This window comes from Blennius ocellaris, assembly GCF_963422515.1.
Source record: "Blennius ocellaris genome assembly, chromosome: 23".
In the NCBI taxonomy this organism is placed as follows: domain Eukaryota; kingdom Metazoa; phylum Chordata; class Actinopteri; order Blenniiformes; family Blenniidae; genus Blennius; species Blennius ocellaris.
The window spans coordinates 6,051,617-6,067,741 of NC_137672.1; the positions used below are offsets into that span (position 1 = coordinate 6,051,617).

At 46.8% G+C, this 16,125-nt stretch overlaps 1 protein-coding gene across 1 annotated transcript; it reads right to left on the minus strand.

Annotated features, from left to right (window-relative positions):
- Window positions 1-1,830: 1,830 nt before the first annotated feature.
- kiaa0232 (KIAA0232) lies at window positions 1,831-10,317 on the minus strand. Its single transcript, XM_080518967.1, has 7 exons — window positions 10,036-10,317; window positions 9,814-9,954; window positions 7,045-7,114; window positions 6,870-6,954; window positions 3,366-6,747; window positions 3,103-3,211; window positions 1,831-1,954 (listed from the first exon to the last, which is right to left on the minus strand). Exons 1-7 carry the CDS (start codon window positions 10,270-10,272, stop codon window positions 1,938-1,940), a joined length of 4,041 nt encoding a protein of 1,346 aa, XP_080375093.1. The 5' UTR covers window positions 10,273-10,317; the 3' UTR covers window positions 1,831-1,937.
- Window positions 10,318-16,125: the final 5,808 nt, after the last annotated feature.

Sequence of the window (16,125 nt, forward strand, 5' to 3'; positions counted from 1 at the left end):
TTTTGAGACGCACCCGTACAGACCCTTATAGAAACGTGACGCTGCAAACGCTTCCTACAGCTAATGTGTTTTAGGTTGGGGGGGAGGGGGGGTGGAGGTAAGCGTGGGGGTTGGGTTGGGGGGGGGGGGTGGGTTGTGTGGATAATGCATTTGCATTTTTTTTCGTGAAAGTCTCAGCAGACATCCACAAGTTCTCTGAGATAAAAAGTTCCAATACACTCACTCTGAACCTCCGCCGGCTCAAAGCCAGCGCACACACACACACACACACACACACACACACGCGGTGAGACGAGACAATATTTCAACAAGATAATATTGTAAACCAACAAATAAAAAAAACACACCTCATATGGGGAAAGAAAGAAAAAAAAAAAAAAAAGCATTTGTACCTTAGTGTAGTTATTATGTCTTGCTTTTTGGTTTTGCCGTTCGCCCTCGCTCCTTTTGTTTTATGCATTTTATAGAAGCGGCAGGACGGACAACGCCACGTCTCTGCCGAGGGTCTGAGTGAAAGGAAAAGGGAGCATTTTTGCTTCTTTTGTTACAGGCAGGATCATTTAAATGTCAAAAGAAATGGAAATAAAAACAAAACAACAAAAAAAAACAAGCCACATTAAGCAAAAAAAACAAAAAACTTTTCACAGACTGCTCAATAAACGATGATCAATGGGGTCTAATAATTGAACTGCAACTTCAAAGAAGGGGGATGAACATATTCGTAGCACCAGTTGTCTGTACCATTGAAAACAGCGCAGGCGTCTGCAGAAATGGCTGTAGTTGTGTATTTTAATGACGGCTTTTATAAATTAAAAAAAACAAACAAACAAAAAAAAAAAAAATCACAACCTTTTTTTTTTTGGGAGAGTTTTTCTTTTCCAATTTTTACAGCATTGCATTTTCAAGTAAATTATTAGTATTTTCGCCACAAAAACTCCTTTTGATTTCCTGTTATTTTGTGTTTTTTGTTGGTTTTTTTCCGTTATTGTTTTAGCCTCACAAACCACACTATGTCTACTACTAGATTTTTTTTTTTTTTTTTGAAAGACTATCACCATTCAAAACAAAACAAAACAAAAAAAAAAAATCAGACTTGTGAAGTTTTTGCACACATGGGGGAATTTTATGGATAATGATAATAATTTTTAAAAAAAAACGAGGCTGCACACATTCTCTACACATTCAGAAAGTCGTCCAAACAAACTTATATAAATTAAACTCTTCAAAGTCGTACGCAACTCGAAAGAAAAGAGAAAAAAAAACAAACAAGCAAAACAAAAACAAAAACCTCAAGATCCTTGTGTCGTCTTTGTGAAGAAGAGATGGAGAAAGTAGAGGATGGATAAAGGAGGAGTGGAAGCGGACGGACGGACACACATGCACAACCATTCAGACGTCAACCAACCACCAGGATCCTAGTTGAAGAGCAAAAAAAAAGAAAAGAACGTGGCAGGAAACAAAACTGACGAGGGTAGAACAGAACAGAAAGCTCGTCCCAACTAATCCAACCGTGAGACGCGCATGAGGACCAAGAAGAGTCAACTCAACAAATCCCAACAATGCACGCGGCGTCGCGTGAAGACAGAACATAGTTTGTTTTTGTTTGGTTTTTTTTTTTTACTTTAACCTATTTTTTTCACTTGCTTTTTTTTTTTGTTGATCGGATTTTTGATTAAACAAGGTTTTTTGTTTTTTTTGTCGTTTTTAAGTTAGTAAATGGAAAGAAATACCTAAAACAGAACAGGATAATGTGTTGGAAGGATTTTTGAAGGGGGTTGTCTCAGAAAATTGGCCTAGGTGAGGTTTTGCCCCTCCCCCCCTCACCCCCCCCTCAGCTCTGAGATGACCCTGAAGCTTCTGCTGGTGGAGGTCCAGTCACAACAAGGAGAGGAACGGCTTCCTCTCAGCGACGGGCGTCCTCTGCACAACTGGAGTATTCAAATGTTGCTGCTCCCTGGAGAGAGAGAGAGAGAGAGAGAGAGAGAGAGAGAGAGAGAGAGAGAGAGAGAGAGAGGACAAGAAGCAAAGCGGTGAGAGTAGGAACCTTTGAGCGCCCCCTGCTGGATCGACCAGGTTTTACAAACACAAGAACGCCTGCGGAGCAGTTGTTTTGTTTTTTAAACCGTTGCATGTTTTCGCCTCATTTAGGTCAGGTGAACGCGACATTTTGCTTTTTGAAAAGTTGCATTTTGAACCGCTGCGAGCAGCGTTGTTATGGAAACACACGCACAAAACACAATGAAGGTTTTCACAGGAAAATCCCAAACATATTTACGTCACGATAGAAAGGAACTCATGTAAATCCCTTGTCCTTTCAAATAGCAGTTCTTTCTCCCTTTGTTTACTCCTGGAACTTGTGGTATTTTCTCTGTCACATTAGCTGCATTTTGTGACAAACTTGGACGTTTTTGGCCTTTTTAAAAAAAATATATATTCTGGTGTTGCGTAAACAAACACCCAAAACGCAACAAAGGTTTTCAGTTTTCACTTGCAGATGTTGTGTAAACGGGGCTTCAGTGGATTGTGGCTGGCGCTCCTGGCTAGAGGTCTCACATAAAGCTGAACCCTGGACTGTTAAGGTTCAAGGTTCAAGGTGTTTTATTTGTCATTTCAACAGTAGGTTTCACAGTGTAATGAAATTCTTACTTTGCCGTCTACCCTGGTGCCGACATGCATAAATAAATAAGTATATACACAAGAAAATAGAATAAAATAAAATAAAATATAAAATACAGTGCAAAATATTAGTCAGTTAAGTTGCGAGCGCTGAGTATTTGTCCAATCTATCAGTCTTTTCACCAGTCACACATGTTGATGGATGTTCCATTACGCCGATCACATGCTAACACGATGTAAGATAGGTTACAAACTGCTTTCAAAGTTGCGTTTACAAGATCAAAAAGTAATAACTTAAATCTGCCAAGTGGCTTTTTGGCTGTAATCACCATTAGTGTTTCTATGGGAACAAGCCTGTCTGTGCTCTCGGTCCAACAGTTAATGACAGATCAATTACGTCTGTATACCGTCAACGGGAAGCGTTACTTGACGCCGCAGCGCCCTGATCAACTTCTCCAAAGCAACTGTGTGAATGAGGCGGTTCACCTGTACACTGTGATCCAGGGAAGAGAGGGGAACAGATGGTGTTCTGCCACCAGCACTCATCTGCTTGGTTGCCGGTTCCTCCTTGTCCACTTATATTCAACAGAGGGAACTGAAGGAGACCAATCAGAAGTGGTTAGTTTTTTTTCTCCCCATCAAACAGTCACATGATGTGAAATTCATTTTACAACTGACCCCTCCTAGTGTTGTTGGAGCCACAATGATTCATACATAGAACATCAAGTCTATTTAGAAGGAGTCCTCACCTCTGGCACATGTCCAACGAAGTCATAGGCGATCCCGTACTTGGGGATCTGACCTGCTGGTGAACATAAGCAGGACGGTTTTTCTCCTGCAGATTCATCTTTGTGAATCTCGCCGACCGAGACGTCTGGCTGTCCACCTGCACTCGGTGCGGCTGCTGCCGTTTTGCAGTCAAAGCAAATCTCCTGCTCGGCGATTGGCAGGAGGGTGCTGGAGCCCTCCTGGGAATCCAGAGAGGTCTGGGCACTCTTCTCCATGCCAGACTTCTTCAACCTGGGTAGGAATTTACCAGATTCCAGTTCCGACTTGCCGTAATACGGGCCCTCGCATTCTGCGTCCTCCTCCAGAGGTTTGAGGTCTGCCTGGGGGTCGTCAAAGACGTCCACCGGTGCGACGGCGGGGAAACTCGTCTCCTCTTTGTCGGTCTCATTCTCCGAGTCGCTCACTCCTCCAGGAGACAGCTCCGAGGCTGATATAGGTCGGAAATGAGTCCTGGGGGAAATGCGAATGGCTCTGTATTGCGTCCGGTTGATGCCGTACAGCCGCGGGTGGAAGGCTTCATTCTCAGAGTCCGAGCAAAGAATGGATTTGGGCTTGAATCCTGGGCTGAACGAAGCCATGTCCTCAGGCTCAAAAGAACACTCCACGTGGAGGACTTGGGAGAAGGGATTGTTCAGGTTGAAGGACGCGAACGGGTATTCCAAGCCTTGCTCCTCGCCGCGCAAGCCTCCGTACGGTCCGAGCAAATCTTCATGGAAGATGAAAGAGAATCCCTTATTCAATCCTTCGCCGCCTCCTTTCGTGGCCGGGTCACTTTGCCCGAAAGACACCAGAGGCCTCCACAGGGGCCTGTGTCCGGGGGCGAAGCAGCTGCCCGTGTTCATGAACACGTCGGTGCCGGTGATGGTGAGCATGTCAGAGCTGGACGCAGACGAAACAGCGGCGGCGGTGCACTGCAGCAGGCTATCTTGGGTGTCGCTGGGCGGCACCACGGCCCAATTCTTGTCGCCACTTAGTGTCTTCAGCTCTCCGTACACCCCTCCAAGAATGAACGACGTGCTCTCCTTGTCGGAGGTCAAGTCCCAGGGCTTGGACGGAGTCATGTAATCCCCGGCTCCATCAGTCTTGGAGAGTTTGCTTTTGGCCAAGTCCTGTTCTTCTTTTTTGCCGTCCCAGAGGTGATACTCGGACCGCTGGACCGCTTTCTTCTGCGGCCCCTGGCTGTGATCGCCCTTCGCCTGCACCTCCAGACAGCCGCGGCGGTAGCCGCCCGACTCGTCCGGGAAGAGCCCCTCCCTGGGCTTTTCCGCTCCTTGCCTCGACGCCGCGCGTTTGCCGTCTCCAATTGCAGTCCAAATGTCTTTAATAATCCCTGAGCTGTAATCCTCACTCTGTTGGTTTGTGTTGTCCGAAAACATGCCAGTGCTGTACTGTTTACTTTCATCCTTCTCCAACGCGATGCCACAAATGGACTCCAATTTAGATTTTTTGGTGAAGGTCTGACTGGATGCGGTGCCGACACTGACCTCCTCGCACTTCCGGCCAGAGTCGTCTTGCAAAAACTCCAAGAGCTCATCTTCGAGATATGTACCGGAGAGAGGAGGGATGACACAATCAATCTCTTCGTTGCCAGTTTGAGAAGCATCCTCTGCAGGAGCGGTTCCTTGCTCGTTGTCAGAACGGGTCTCCTCTGAATGTGACCACGGACTGCAAGTTCGTGTTGATAGGTTCGAACAGTGTTCAGTTTCATCAAAGGCACTATTTTTGGTCCATATAAGCAAACGAGACTGTTTATTTGAATGCGGGTCGAGACAGCTGCTGGAGTCGGTGTTGTTGTCGTGACCGGCGGCGAGCGGGTCGCGGGGGAAAGGTAGAGTGGGGCTGTCGTACTGCAGCTCGAAGAGGGAGAAGCAGGAAGAGTTCAAACCAGATCGGTCGCTGGTGGCTTCAGGAGCAGACGGCTCCTCCAGCGCTCCAGACAGCTGGCTCAGGGTGAACGAGACGCTGTCGAGAAGAGGGGAGAGCCGGATGGGAGAGTCCCCGATGAAGCTCTCCCCGTCTATATCCTCTGAAGTGGACGGGGAATAGCATCCCCACACTTGAGCCATGTTTTCTAGATCCTCCATTAGAACTCCAACAGATCCCGAGGCATCCTGCGAGTCTGCCCGTATTGCACTTTTCCCTTGCTGCTCAAGGCCATCTAACACTAAACAACATTCTGCCTCAACGTCTCTTTGCTCTTTGCTTTTTTGTCGAATCATGCTTAAGATTCGACTCTCTTGTATCGAGTCTGAGGCACTAGTATCCAATATGGATTGATAAATATCTACTTCATAGAAGTGAGTGAATTCGGACAGATGCGTGTCATCTAAATCTCTACTATCCTCTGGCTGAGGGCAGCTTGAGGTCCCGGTGAGCTCAGCGGAGTCGTCGTCTACGTCGCCAGGCCCTTCCACAAAGTGCCCATCCACAAATGAGCCCGCCGCGAGGTACGCCCTCTGGTAGCTCTCGTTGGCAATGCAGATCCCCTGGATTCGCTCTGGCAACCTCTCCAAGTCAGTTGACAAGTCAAATCCGTCAAAGGAGTCTACTTTGCTCCGATATTTTGTTTCCAGCTTGCTTTGTCTGCTGCTGAAAGGTATAAAATACTCTGTGATGGGTTCGGTGTACCAGAGGGGCTCCTCCATGTATTCCTTCTTGTTTCTGGCCTCAGCTGCAGACTCCTTCGCTTCCATCCAACTGGGATCTTTACGAATCTCCTTCAGCATTCTCTTCCCCTTTCTATAAAGCTGTGGTTGTTTGGCAATGCTGCCCGTGGCGCTGTTACTGCTTCCTCCCGCGTTCCGCCGCTCGTCCTTGTCGATGACCTTCACCTGCAGCTTCAACTGTCCACTGTTGCGTGCTCTTCGGTTCTTCGCAGCTTCTCTGGATTTGTGCCTTATTCTAACTGCCTTGCTTCTGAACGACTTCGAGTCGCCCTGGTTCCCACTCGAGCTCGATCCAGCCTCGCTGGAGCCAGAAGACCAGGACCGAGGGCGGTATTTGCCTTCGGACCTGTGTCTCAGCTGCCTCTTGGAGTGGACCGTGGATCTCTCCTCGCCCGTTGCACCGCCGTGGTATCGGTTCTCCTTCTCCTTCTTGCTCCTCCGCTGCTGGCCTCTCTCGCTGGGTGCCGTGGGGATGGTGCCGCATGCCTCCAGACGCCGCTCCTTCGCAGCCTCGCTCTCGCTGTTGCAATCTTTGGGGGAAGAGGTGTCTGTGCTGGTTTGCGGGGCTGCAGATGAGGAACTGGAGTACGTGCAGGCCTTGGCCTTGTTCCACACCGTCATAATCTCTTGGAGACAAACAGGTTTCTCTGACAAAGGAGGAAAGGCTTCATAATACCTGCAGCCACAAGAACGAGAGGTCAACACAGTTTAAATACCTCAGATCACAAGTTTAATAAGGATGCGTTCACCCATTACATTTTGTGAACAAACGTCTGATGGTCTAATTACGCAACTCACATTTCCACCTGGTCCTTTGGAGAGGGGGACTCAGTTCGCTCTGGAGACTGAGAGCCATCAGACTTCTTTTGAAGCTGTTTTTCCTCTGAGACACATCCAATAAAAATATCCCATCAGAACAAGTTATTACTCCACTTCTTTGGAATGAATCCATGAAAAACGAGACGTATCAAACCTTTCTGCTTGTTTTGGATGTCCTTCAGTTTCGAGCAAAGCTCTTCAACCAGGCTCTCAATTCCAGAGTTCTGCAGGGGCGACAAAGAAGAAGGATTGAATTACATTTGGAACTGACATCTTAAAACAAATAGAAGAAAACACAAAATAATATGAAGTTGCTGTCATGGCGTTATTTTTTTTAAACCAAGTGCACTTCACATTTATCCGTTTACACGGCAACCGTGCTGAAAACACAGCAGCTACATACAATACAACAGACCACCAGAAGAAATCAAGAGGAATTATCATCTAGCATGGCAGACCAAGTGTTTGGGGATTATATTACCTCACAGAACCAACGGAACACAATTACTCACCAATACAAATGAAAATAAAGTGGACATAGTGAGATGGAACCTAATCCCATATGCTAATACTTAATCAAGAATATATTCAAATAAAACCATCATACTATTGTGAATTATTGAAGTAGATGTACATACAACAGTTGTCACTGAATATCCATAAAAGAAGAATATTTCATAGTGCAAAAGTGGGATGTATTGTGCAAGGAAAGTAAAATTGACATTCATGTAACTCATCATGCCAAAACAGTAAATTTCCAACCCAAATGATAAGTTGTCACGGAGTATAAACCTGGGGATAGACTCCACTTCACAAACTACAGGCTAGTTTCTTTACTACCACCATTCTCAGAAATATTCTGTCGCAGATTAGACAAATTCAGAGAACAGCAAAAATGAGTAAGTATGGATTCAGATCGAACCATCACTGGCATTAATGGAATCAACTGAGGAAATCATGAACTATTGATCACAAACTACATAGAACTGGAGTATTGATGGACCTACAAAAAGCTTTTGACACAATCAATCATAACATGTATGGAATCAGGAGAATAGAGTTACACTGGGTGAAACGTTATCTAAAAGACAGGAGGCAGTTAGTGAAGCTGGGAAGCTTGACTTCTCCATGCTTGGACATTGTTTGTGGCGTCTCCAGAGGTCAGTACTGGCTCTCAAAGTCTTCATCCTCCAGATCAGGGGTGTCAAACACATTTCAGTTCAGGGGCCACATGCAGACCAGTTTTACCTTTAGTGGGCCTGACTGGAAAAATAGTGCCTTAACAACCTTAAAATGTAAACTAAAGTTTTTCTTCTTGGCTTTGGCCCACCGGCCTCATGTTGGGCATCCCTGCTCTTTTTAATAAAAACTATGAGCAAAAAAACTATGTGCAATAACCCGTATCTACGCCACTTTATCTACGCCACTAATTGACCACTTGTTAGGACTGAACCTGCACTGCCAACACTGGTATTATTTTTTACTATAGTATGTTTATTGTACTTTTATTCTACACTTTGCCGCCCCCATCATAGTTTAATTTCCTTGTATTTTATCTTACTGTATATTTTGCTCCCCTTAGAACTTATCATACTTTATTATAGTCTGTGATTTTTATCTTATTTTTTTTATTTTAGTCCTATTTTATTTTATTTATTATTACTTTTTACTGTAAATACTTTTGGCCCCTAGAGTTCTTGATAGTCATTGTATACAAGATTCCTCTATTCTTATCTAACTGTTTGCACATTTCTTGTCTTCCCTACTCATGAGTCCTTAAGAGCAGAACGTAACAAGTACATTTCTCCATTGTGAGATCAATAAAGATTATCTTATCTTATCTTAAGCGACATCATGCTTTTTAAAATTGGTTTTATTTGCAGATGGCACAAGTCATCAAACTGTCAAAAGTCAGTAAGGCAAAACACTTTCCGGACCACGATTTGCTCCACTTTCCCTACAGTTCACTAATATCACCATACTGAAATTACTGTGATATTTGGGACGACGCCTACAAATGCCCACTATATTCAGTGTACTACTTGTTAAGTGCTAGTGCCAGCCAGAAGAAAGAGTGAAAGGCAAGGGGGGGGGGGGTTGACACAACCTGAGCCAGCTGACTTGTGAGAGTTCAGACATGCTCGGCCATGACTGTGCTAAATTTAGCTGTGGTGCAGAAATCCTTCAACAAAAAAACCAACCAAGAAGTCAATAGCAGACGGGATGGCCTCACACGGCACTCAAAAGACAGGAAAAATGACCGCTATTAAATCCCAACATGGCCGCAGTCTTCCAGATTAATGCATTCCTCGCCATGCCACTACACGAGCGGCGAGGTTTCTCCCTGCATCGCTGTGCTAATGCCGGTCAGCTGACGACTGAGTCGACTCCGCTGCTGGCTGCAGAAACCCTGCGCTGGTTTAAAGTCCTCTCCTCTGAGCGGATCCTCCCTGCTTCAGCGCACGCCCACTTTACTACAGCTGGCCACGAGTCAGCAGATTTCAGCCGCTTCAGAAATACTGACTAAAATATTTAGACATCGGTGGAGATTCCTCGGGAAGGTCAGCGTTCCAGTTGTGTCACAGTGCTGACCCCAGTGCAACCTCCCGATGCAGACTTAAATAAAAGGGGACAAATCAGGTGGCCGTGTGTTTCCAAAACAGATTCTCTCTTGTTCAGTGTTCCCCGCCATCTATTCAACAGCTTTCCACCATGATTCATGCCATTAGGACGCGCATGACTGCACCTTATCAAGCAGCGAGGACGACGGCGGTCGCCGATTCCTGACATAATTAGACACATGACATCATCTGGCCCGATATAGTCAGAAAGCCCTTCATTCGGGACTTTCAACGAAAAGCGAATAAAGCTCAAGCTTCCCCCACAGGTGTGGCGACGAGTGCAGGATTACAACAGAGCTTACTTCATCGGATGCGGAGCGAAGACACTGTACGGCGGCTTGCTTCTTCATTTCCTCCAGACTCAGGTCAGTCCCTCCTTTCTTCTTGCTCTTGCCCCATTTCTTCCCGGATCCCTTCTCCCATCCCAAGAAGATGTCGTTTTCCTTTGCGGGACAAAGAGGGAGGAGAGTTAGTCGAGCCGGGCAACGGGGGCCAGAGTAAAGCCTGCGTTTGGGAACACCCACCTGGTCCTGCAGGTCGTAGTCGTAGCTGTCGTGCAGGAGGAGGCTGAGGACGTAGCGGGTGTATATCATGGCGTCGATCCCGCACTTCTCCAGCTCCTGGCCGAGCCAGCTCTGCACTGGCCCCAGCGACTGGAGCAGGGACATCTCTGAGGCGGGCAGGGGGCCCGCGAGGGGGAAGGGGCAAGAGAGGCTTTCAGGAGGAGCGGGACCGTCGGATTCGGCGCTCACTGGACGCATGGGACCTCAGGTGTCGGCCATTCTCAGGTAAAGCAGCATGTTGACGGGTGGTTAGTGTAGGGCGGCTGGCGGGGAGGAGTCGGGGGGTGGGGGGGTGCGAGGAGCACAAGGCAGAACCTATCTGGGAGCGGAGGGGGGGGTGTCACTCCAGCAGGACGCACTGAGGGGGCTCTACATGGGGAGGCATGAAGGAGGGTGGGGTTTTCTTCTTCTTTTTTTTTTTTTATTGCTTTGAGCAAAAAAAAAAAAAAAAAAAAGTTGCTTTTTTGGGGGGTTTTTTTTACTCGTCAGGCATGACTAAAGCTGCTGATGGATCTCAGCTGCTGAGCGAGAACACAAGACGCGTTTTGCATCTCAGTAAGAAGGAGCCATTCTGCGGCGACGCCTCACTTCACCGGCACGACCTGGAAGAGAACAAACAAACAAACAAACAAACATCACATACAATGCTCAAGTTCAACCAAACAGGATACAAAGAGTCTTCTGATTTTCATAAATGCATGCAGGCACGAGGTCGAGCGAAACTACAGTTTGTGGCACAGAACAGGGAGCGACATTATGAGGAGAAATGTCATAAGGTGACTGTTCAGCAGTGGATACGTTCAGTTCCTCAACCCCAAAAGGACAAGTTTAACCATTATAGCTACAAATGGAGCACATGGAGAGCGTGAACATCGTCATAGCAGCCACAATCAACAAGTCAACATGCATTACCAGCACACAACACACAAGATTTATATCAATAGAGACAGGCGATGAATAAAAACTTAAAGTCATAATAGTCCTTAATTTACCAATAAAGGAAAAAATAAAAAGTAATTTCTCAAGAACAGCTTCCACAGTCCACTCCTACATCACATATTACTTCACAATTAAACTTGAAAAGGTTTGGACATTATAGGTTTTATTGGGGAAACTGACAAAGCTGCAAACTAACGAGTAAACACAGAATGATACCGATTCCAATTGATTGATCTCATGTAAACAGTGACTAACTCGCACTCAAACTCTTATTTATCCTCTTGTTTGCACATGATGTCACTCATGGCAATATTCGAAGATGCAACCATTTACATGCATTTCACCTTTAATCAAAATCTTTAGAAATCCGACCCTTTGTTTGGCCATTAAGCCAGTAAAGGAATTATCCTCTTGTGATTCAAGGCCAAATTTTCACAATGTGTTGTGGGGGTCGACACAACATCAGTGCTTGGAGACAATGAAAACAACTTTTTGCAAACACACCATCTCCATGGAAACGGAGGCAAACATAACTTTTCTGAAATGCTGCTGTGCACCACGGCCGTAGTAATTAATTATTCTGCACAAGTGCGAGTACACGTACAATAACAATAATATTTGCCTCTGGAGCGTCAGGCCTCCCCGTCCATATTCTCCTGGGATTTGGTGGTTTAATTGTCTAGTCGCCGTAATAACAATCCAACTTGGTCATCATCTCATATGAGAGACTGTGTACTCCTGTGTACTTCTCAAAGAAACAGCACCAACACATGGCCAAACATAGTTTTGAGCATTTCTGAAGCAAAAATGTCTTTTTACTTAAGATGCTGTTTTGTAAATATGGCTTTAATCAGTAACAAAATCAAACAGATTAGAATACAGGTGGCGGCAGAAAGATTTACGTCAACACAAAAAAGGCTTTTTAGGTTTTCCTACAATGGTTACGCGTCGTGTTCCTGAAGTCTCTGAAATGCATCAAGAAGAAATAAGATAAAAGCATACTATGGTGGGAGAACCCTCATTGATGAATCTCATCTTAGTCAGATATGTGTGCATATATCTATAATTAGAAATGAGTGCACTACTATAGGGTGAGTCAGTCTTTCTGTAAGACAGCTGGGTCACATGACCGCATGTGTGCCAAAAGCTGGACTGCCATCATTCCTCATTCAGAAACCAAAACCACTTCCTGGATTTAACCAATTCATTACACTGGAAACATTTTGAAACCTCGTATGACAAATCATTTCTAATTGGGAATTTTTAACAATTGCTCATTTTACATATAAAACCACAAACATACCATGTCCAGAGAATTATCTTACCAGGCACGCCAGAGACTTAACTTGCTAATTCGACAGTGATACATTGTCCGTGTTCATGAGAATGAACGCTTCCTGCATAATCCATGGAAACAACTGATTGTAGCAAGATGACACAGTAAAGACAAGTCACGTTTTAGCAGACGATTGTGAAGCTGTGCAGAGCAAAACATTATGCAAGTTCCCAAAAAACACCCCGAGATTACTGCTGCAGACTGCCTCTTTCTCAACATCTACAAGTGCGACTGCCTCACACTGCAGCCTTCGGCAACTCCCTCCTTCTTCTGTCAAAAATAGAAGTCTTCTTCATATTTGGCCAGTTTTATTTGTTAGCCAGTCGGATGCCAACGGAACCTTCTGCCTTTATTACATGCACAACTGCTTAGCATATGGAGTAATACCACTGTTGACCTGTGGTGTCAGTGTTGTGCAGTATTATAATATTTTTTATTTGTAAATCGAGTTTAACAACCTGCGAGTGCTACAAAAAACAAGTTTAATAGGTACGTAAAAAAAATTGGTTAAAGGTAAACGAGTTCAAAAAGGAAACGTGACCAGCAAAAGGATCAAAGAACCCAACATATGATGATTCCTTTGAGAAAAGGTTGAACGTGTGCGTGGATACTATCATCTACCACACTAGCGTGTTCAGGCGTTGAGACAAAGACGCTTCAGATGATTTGTTTACGAAAGGCTGATAAATACTACTGCATCTACAGCACACATAGGGCAGCGCTACACAGTCCCGCCACACCCAGAATTTGTGTGGCGTTTATTCTACGGTCAAAATGAACAATTTAGAATTGCACATTTTAGCGACGGGTACAAGGCAGCAGACTGCAGCGACAAACTACAAGCTCGCTTCCTGCACAGTGTCGTCAACATCATCGGTTGCACAAAGCGTTGTGGACGGCGACCAGGATTTCTGGCCGTACCCCTCGGTAGCGTGTGCCGTTCACTCTTGAATTTAACAGCTTCTGCAATAAAGTGCTCATTTGCAACACCATCATCTGGATTACATGATTCTTAACGTGCACCATGACGTAGTGGGAAGACCAATCCCAGACCTTGTGGTCTGCGTACTTCCAGTTGCATTCAATGTTGCTTCGACGCAGAACTTGTTGGGAGGTGGATGTTGGGCAACACAGAAGCCCTCTGGATGTGGCCAACAGCAACACACTGCCTTGGCATAGGTACTACAAATTATGTCTTCGGCCTAAATATCGTCACTGGTAAAGTTGAAAAATCAGTTTGTAGTTCAATTTGAATCCGTTTCTGCAACAAAATGCCCCCGAGTGGATAAATTGATGAATAATCACACAATCGTTGAGTCAAAGTGCTCAAATTGGCTGGAAAAATCAACACTACCAACAAGATTCCTGCTGTTATTGATCCTTTTCCACTCCTGACATTATGGCAGTGAATTGCTTTGCGGCACAAAAAGGACCTTAACGCAGAACTTTGTGGGGCAGAAGGACTGCGCAGAGGCGACACTCTGCCCTGTGCAGACCGTGGAGAGAGAGAGAGAGAGAGAGAGAGATAAATCAGCCTTTAGGCTTGAACGTCTTAACAAGCAAAGTTGAAGACCTCAACAAAACTGAACCGACTGCATGCTTGAATGGGAAACATTGTCCCGCGTAAAATCAGCCAAATTGGCTGCACAATGGTGCAGCGGTTAGCAAAGGTCACGCGTCCCAACGCCACCCGGGGTCTTTCTGTGTGGAGTTTGCACGTTGTCCCCATGTACGGGTTGGCCTAGTTTCCCCTCACAGGCCAAAAGCATGCATGTGAACGGGGTTAATGGGTGACTTGACATTGCCCCGAGGTGCGAGTGTGTGTGGTTGTGATGAACTGATGACCTTTCCAGGTGTACCGTGTTATCGGCTCCAGCGCCCTTCGATCCCGAACAGGAGAAATCGGTAAAAGACGGATGGATGGAAAGCAGCAAACATGCCCTCTAGCGGTTGTACCGACGAAGGACCACGCACGAGACTATGCACGCAGTGACGACGAATGATTAGGGCCTGGCGTCTATTAAATGACATCGAACTGCACAGACTCGCACGAGTCGCAGCAGTCGCGCGGTCTGACGCGGAGCAATGTCTCCGCACACGTTCGGAGGAGCTGCCGGTTTCATGTGGCAGCGGTGGATTAGGAAGAGCAAATGGAGGCTGCGCCGACGCGATTGGCCGGCCTGCCCGTCACTCAGCGGTGCCACATTATAAAAGTTACCCGGTTCGAGACGCCAAAAAGGGGGCACGGTTAAGAGGCTTTGCGCACACTTTCACCCGCTGCCTATCCCAGCCACGCCGCGCCGGGTGGAATAGCGAGGCGGCTGCGAGGCTGGCTCCGTGAATGCTAAATATGGCTGACCAGTGTGTTACAGACCAGCTGTTTTTTTTCTTTCTTGCGGCGCACAACCAGGTCCGGCCGCGAGCTTCACAATCACACTGTCAACACGCAAACTTTTACGCAAGAGGTCATCTTTACCACCACGAAACACACACACGCCCCCCCACCCCCCTCCCCCCCAGCACATGTGACTGCGGTAACGACAATCAAATGACACGCAAAACACAGGTTTTGGTGTTAATGTAACGCAACAACAGGCATTAAATTGCTACAGAACTGTGGAGTTTTTAAAACGTCGCATTAGCGTCACTTTGGCTCGTCGGCGTTTCGGATTAAATGGTCCCCCTGCTAACTGGTGACCGACTTCCTCGAGCGTTCCGCTGTTGCCGCGAGTAACGGCAGATGTTTAAAAAAGACAGACATCGGTCGCGAACACCATTTGACCTCACGTACATAGAAGTTTTAAATTGTACCTTTTTTTGCGAGTGTTATATCAACAACCCCCGTTACTCGCGGCGGCGACGACGAACGCTGCAGGAAGTGGGCCACCAGCTAACAAGGGAACCAGTTCCTCCGAAACACCGGACCGCCGACCTTTAGCTAACCAGCTAAGCTAGCAGCCGAGACGTTTGTTTTTATTCTTTCCACCGTTTTTACACACAGCAGCGTGCACGACTCAGACAAAACGCGACCCCGCCGAGTGATGAGAAGATTACCATGTCACATAAGGTGTGTGGAGAGGTTAGTGGCGTTTAGGAGACGAGCAGGTGAGCGGTTGACATTAAACGGTGGGGGAGTAAACAGTCCCGGTCGCTTCAACCCGCGTTAAACATGCAACAACATGGAGGAAGAGGCGAGCACCGTGCGGCCAAAAGTGGAAGAATTAAACGGCCCAAAGTGCGGCTCGGTTTGTTGTTGTGACCGAAGGGGAGGAGGAGCGGCTGGCCGGTGGCTACCGGAGGACTGTCAGACGTTTTCCCTTCAAAAATGTGCGCCATACCGTCCCCCAGAAAGAGCCCAAGTCCAGACAGCAAAAAGCAAGAAAAGGGGCCACGAGACCGGCAAGAAGAAGCCTCGCCGCTTCGCTTACCTGCCGCGGGCTGAAGTCGAGAGAAGCGGCGAAAGGGGAGCGGCTATTTCTCTCCCGCTGCCGTTCCGAGCTCTGGAATCCGCTGCGGTAGCATCGCGTATCATGGACGCCGACAGAAATGGCGCTGTGTTTTCACGTCCGCTGCTCCTTCAACGGCGTCAAGGAAACCGGCGACATTCGGGCTCCGGCACGGAGGAAGGTCACCGCTCGGCTGACGCGCAGCACGCAGAGCCACAATGTCCGCCGGCGGGCGGCAGTTTCATCCACGGGAGGACTGCCGTAATGCGCCACCCTCCGCGTTCGTATCCAGGCAACAGGGCGAAGCTCTGCCCCGTCCTGCTCGTGTGG